The sequence below is a fragment of the Eurytemora carolleeae genome, unplaced genomic scaffold (assembly GCF_000591075.1).
Source record: "Eurytemora carolleeae unplaced genomic scaffold, Eaff_2.0 scaffold2164, whole genome shotgun sequence".
In the NCBI taxonomy this organism is placed as follows: domain Eukaryota; kingdom Metazoa; phylum Arthropoda; class Copepoda; order Calanoida; family Temoridae; genus Eurytemora; species Eurytemora carolleeae.
In genome coordinates, this window is record NW_019398048.1 from 4576 (window position 1) to 9091 (window position 4516).

Here is a 4516-nt window from a genome sequence, read left to right on the forward strand (position 1 = left end):
CCCCCCCCCCCCCCCCACCAGTCTTTAGAAAGAAAACACATCTCAGTTTAAAGGACGTGAAGAGAAAATGATGTCCAAGAGTAAATGGAGCTACGGCAAATGGTCATAGAGCAAATGGAAATAGAGTAAATGTCGTAGCGCCTACAGGGGTGTGGGTTCTAACTTTTAATAGTGATGGATTGATTAAAACCCACCTTTGTCATGTGGATCAACAATAAACCTCGCCAAATAGTCGGTATACTCAAGAAGGCTACGGTCATTCCGAATGATGTCCTAGAAAGCAAGTATTGTAGACCTATTTTAAGACGTAAGGATCACCAACCAACAATGAGACTGTACAGACGCCTTAAATCTTTTAAATATTACAATAACATGTTGAAATTAAGTCTTGTGCCTTGAATATGGTGTTATAATGGCTTACTTAATTTGGCCAACAAAATAATGAAAAAAGTTAAGTTTTTGGATTCATGAGTATAAGGAAACAGACAGCATCAATTCAATTCAGTCGTCTCTGAAGTCTCATCATGTAGCTAACATATCTGTATCTTGCCTCTGCTACATTGAACAAAGTAAAAATACTATGCATTATAGGACTAGAGAACAAAAAATCGACAAACACTAATAATTAGGAATAAATGTGGACAAACCTTTAACTCCTCGTCCCGAATTCCGTTTAGAATAAGGTTAGAATGACTTTCAGTAAGTCCATTCTGAACCCTCAAATTCTTCCCAACTTTTCTGAGACATCTTACTTCTTCAGTATCCTCACAGTTCGTCTTTAAAATACCGAGGTTAAAGTGTTGATTATTTTTAACATAAAACTACATTTGTCAACACAGGGCAGTATTGATCAAATGTTCCTCATAGGGCTATATATGATTTATTTATCATCTTTTAGAATGTCACTCAAACAATGCTTAGGATCCACAAGATTTGGCTTCCTGGATCCTTATCCACAAAAACATGTGAATCCACAGATCCGGATCTAAGGGGGGAAATATCAACCAGAGAGTGCAAAAAAACCCGCAACTTTTTAACTCTCAAAACCAAAATCTGAACTATTGAATAGATTATAAAAATTTCCTGATTTCTGAACAGTTAATCAAGTTTTAGCAAAAGAAGCAAACAAATATTTGAAAATTTTGCTTTGTTCAAAATTTCAGTAAAACTTAAAATAATGACATGGATCAGGATCCATTTTTTCCAGTGCGGATCCAGGATCCGGATCCGGATCAAAACTTAATGTATCCTAAGTACTGCCCTCAAGAAGGTAAGAGAGAAAGGAAAATAAAAAAGTTTTCAAGCAATCTGTTGTTTTTTTTTATTACATGTGAAACTTAATGAATCAGGGATTATTTTCCAGTTTGTTTTAATTATTTTTCAATATTTAGAATAAATCATTCCTTAAAAAAGTTAGTGATTTAAATATTTGTAGTCGGGTTGTTGTGTTCATATCTACATTTTACCCAAGGGATTTGTTTCCGAGAAAGAAACCATGGGGAAGTCTGTATCAAAGTTATACACAGGAAACTCAAATCTTTACAGGTTTCGACTTGAGATAGTTCTAATTTTATGGGCAAAATTTCCATAAAATGGGTTCCTATGGAATGATTGTGTTGTGAGTGGAGTCGTAAATTTATTTTTTCAATGATCTATTCACCTTCATTCTATTAACTTCAAGGGTTAAGAAATACATTTTTCACATTTACATTGCTTTAAGAATATACAAGTCTTTTAAAAAATATTTTGTTTAAATCAAAACATTTTTAGCATTTCATCAACAAAATCTCAACACCCCAGCAATTAAATATATGTAATATCCAACCTTTCTATGCTTAGAAAAATCTCCGGATTTCATCCACAAGTAACAAACCTGTAACAAGAATTTCTTCACATCAAATACAGGGGACATTAGTTCCAAAACTAATACTTTTCTCACACTGAGTGTTACAAATGGGCACAAATTGTAAGACTAGGATTTTAAGATTTCGGCATAATGGAGAGCAAAGTCGATAACAAAAAATTATTACCAACATTTTTAAGCATGACAAGGACAAAAATTCCCAATTTAAAAATATTTTCTTTAATCAAAATTAAAAAAGGAGTTCTTTTTATATTAAGCCCTATACCGTTTTCAAGACAATGTCATGTTTTCCATTTTTGAACATGTCCTAAATTTGAATCATTGTCACATTTGAGACAAAACCCAATTTCCCGTTTTTGAGTATAAACCACTTCTCGGAACACACGTAATTATTAGGTTGAAGTGTTAGAAATGGGCCAAGTGTTAGTTTTGTAACTAATGTCCCCTGAAATATAAAAATGTGAAAAATAAAGGGACTGAAAATGTGACACCGCTTTCAAAGATGACAATGCCCGATCACGATATACTTAAAAGCTTCGTCTTTCAAATCAAATCATACTAGGATGCAATGTGGCTCCACCAAAATTAATTATTGATTAGATAAAAGTTTTAAAGATACTTTTGGGAATCAGGCATACAACTGAAACTTATCTTGATCGCAGACAAAGCATCTATGCTTCCTATCCTTTCCCTTACTAAGGGCAGGGACGATGATTCTCGATTTGCCTTATTGACATTAAAATTATTTACAAGCAACTGAGCTAATTAAATCAAGTCTAATTACATGTATTTTCCAATGCACTAATAATTTACCATTACTTTTGAAAATTTAACCCTTTTTCGGCTTTGCAACCCCGAACCCTCGCGAGCAATTAAAATCATCTCCCCATAAAAGTTACATATTTTTTGCTAAAAATTGGGGAAAGAAATTATCTTTTGAGGAAAATAAATAAATATAGTTTACAAAATATCATGAACATTGAAATATTTGACTTTTATATAGGCGTCAGGCATGCTACACATTTTTTAAGAAGCATTAGGGAAAAACACAAAATTTTGAACTTATAAAAATATTTTTCTTAAATGGCCCTGCTAATTTAATGATTTCCCGTCAAGTTTTGCCTTACTTAATGGGAGTGTTTGCGAAAAACGAAAGGGGGTATAAAAATCATTCAGATATTACAAACATTAGTCATCGATTATTTTTCGACGCATTCGTAAATAGTTCATATTTATTACTATTTTTCATGATCTGAGAGTTACTTAAGCACCATTTGTGTATTACTTAGTTCTTACCTTCACATCTTGAGTCTGAAGGGCAAATCGGAATAACATCAACAGCCGGAATTAAATCAACAGCTTTAGGAAACAACTTCTTACTAGATCCTGTATTTCAGAGTGTTAAACTACATTTGGGATCGAAATAAATAATTGGAGTGGACGCTGAACTACCTTCAGCCCCTTCAAATCCGGAATCTTTAAATCACCAATTCGAATCATCATAATCTTACACGTAAGGTTAAGGATTAGAAACAGCAATAGCTTGTTTATCAAAACCTAACTCAAATTCATAAAATTTAGACAAATGGCTTTTATCTAGCTAAAAGAGGGAGACCGGGTGAATATCTGTAAAAGAAAATCATCATCCCCGTTTGAAAAAAACTATTAGCCCCACAATTTTATGAAAAAAATAAATGTCTTTCTTGCACAATTGACGAAAATAGATGATTTTTCAGAAGGAATAAATGAATTTTTTAAGTAAAGTTTTTCAACAGAATGAATTAACTAATGCTAGGTGCCTAATAGCTGAGTCAAATTTACCCTTAACCTACTTTCATAAAAAAAATATGTAATGGCGGCCAAGCAACCAATAGAGCCTTGTGGAGGATTTTAGGGTCAAAAGTGTCAATCAAGAGTATGAGCTTGCAAAATATGGGCCCAATTAAACATTTTCAGAAATAATTTACTCTCCCATCCAGTCTTCAACCCATTTAAACATCAAAATGTTACACTAATTGTGTATTACTTAGTTCTTACCTTCACATCTTGATTCTGAAGGGCAAATTGGAATAACATCAACAGCTTCAGGAAACAACTTCTTCCTAGATCCTGTATTTCAGAGAGTTAAACTACATTTGGTGGTTGCTGAACTACAATCAGCCAAGCCAAATTTAACCCCGAACAAAAATCACGTCAAAGAGCAACCTCAAAACAGACTGGTTATTTGAGTACCTCTGGAACGAAAGTCTCTCTGTGCTTGAGCATCAACTAGATGAGGTCTTGAACAACTGGGATCATAATAACAGGATTATTTTCTCCGCATTTCCCTAAATAACGGGCATTGATTCAAAGGCCAAAATGAATGATACATTAAGTCTTCATCCTATATCCAATCATTAACAATTGTGGCTACAGTTCTAATATTTATAATTTCGAAAAAGTAAGATTTTTCGAAAATTCGAAAATTTTTTCTATGAAATAGACTGGGAAGATAAAAAAGGCAATTTATAGGGGAGGATGACCCAAGGCATATTAAGATTAATACCTCTTAGATTATGGATAGCTTTTTACCTTTAACGTAGAAAACTTCGTTGTTAGAAGAAATATTCAGGTTTTCCTTCTTATACTCCTTGTATATAGGATCGTGTTTGT

General features: G+C 33.2%; 1 protein-coding gene and 1 long non-coding RNA gene across 2 annotated transcripts; both read right to left on the minus strand.

Annotated features, from left to right (window-relative positions):
- Positions 1–91: 91 nt before the first annotated feature.
- LOC111716696 (uncharacterized) lies at positions 92–2058 on the minus strand. Its single transcript, XM_023492172.1, has 3 exons — positions 1826–2058; positions 648–776; positions 92–273 (listed from the first exon to the last, which is right to left on the minus strand). Exons 1-3 carry the CDS (start codon positions 1910–1912, stop codon positions 184–186), a joined length of 306 nt encoding a protein of 101 aa, XP_023347940.1. The 5' UTR covers positions 1913–2058; the 3' UTR covers positions 92–183.
- A 449-nt stretch (positions 2059–2507) lies between these two features.
- On the minus strand, positions 2508–3999 carry LOC111716697 (uncharacterized). The gene is made up of 3 exons (XR_002768571.1): positions 3902–3999; positions 3161–3250; positions 2508–2590 (listed from the first exon to the last, which is right to left on the minus strand). It is a non-coding gene; the product is annotated as an uncharacterized LOC111716697 (long non-coding RNA).
- Between the last annotated feature and the right edge of the window lie 517 nt (positions 4000–4516).

Bases quoted from the DNA above. Each gene is read 5' to 3' on its own strand.
- LOC111716696 (XM_023492172.1), bottom strand. From the start codon at position 1,912: ATGTCCCCTGTATTTGATGTGAAGAAATTCTTGTTACAGGTTTGTTAC. The intron at 777-1,825 runs GTTGGATATTAC...GGTATTTTAAAG, and splicing joins ATTTTTCTAAGCATAGAAAG to ACGAACTGTGAGGATACTGA. The intron at 274-647 runs GTTTGTCCACAT...CTTGCTTTCTAG, and splicing joins TTCGGGACGAGGAGTTAAAG to GACATCATTCGGAATGACCG.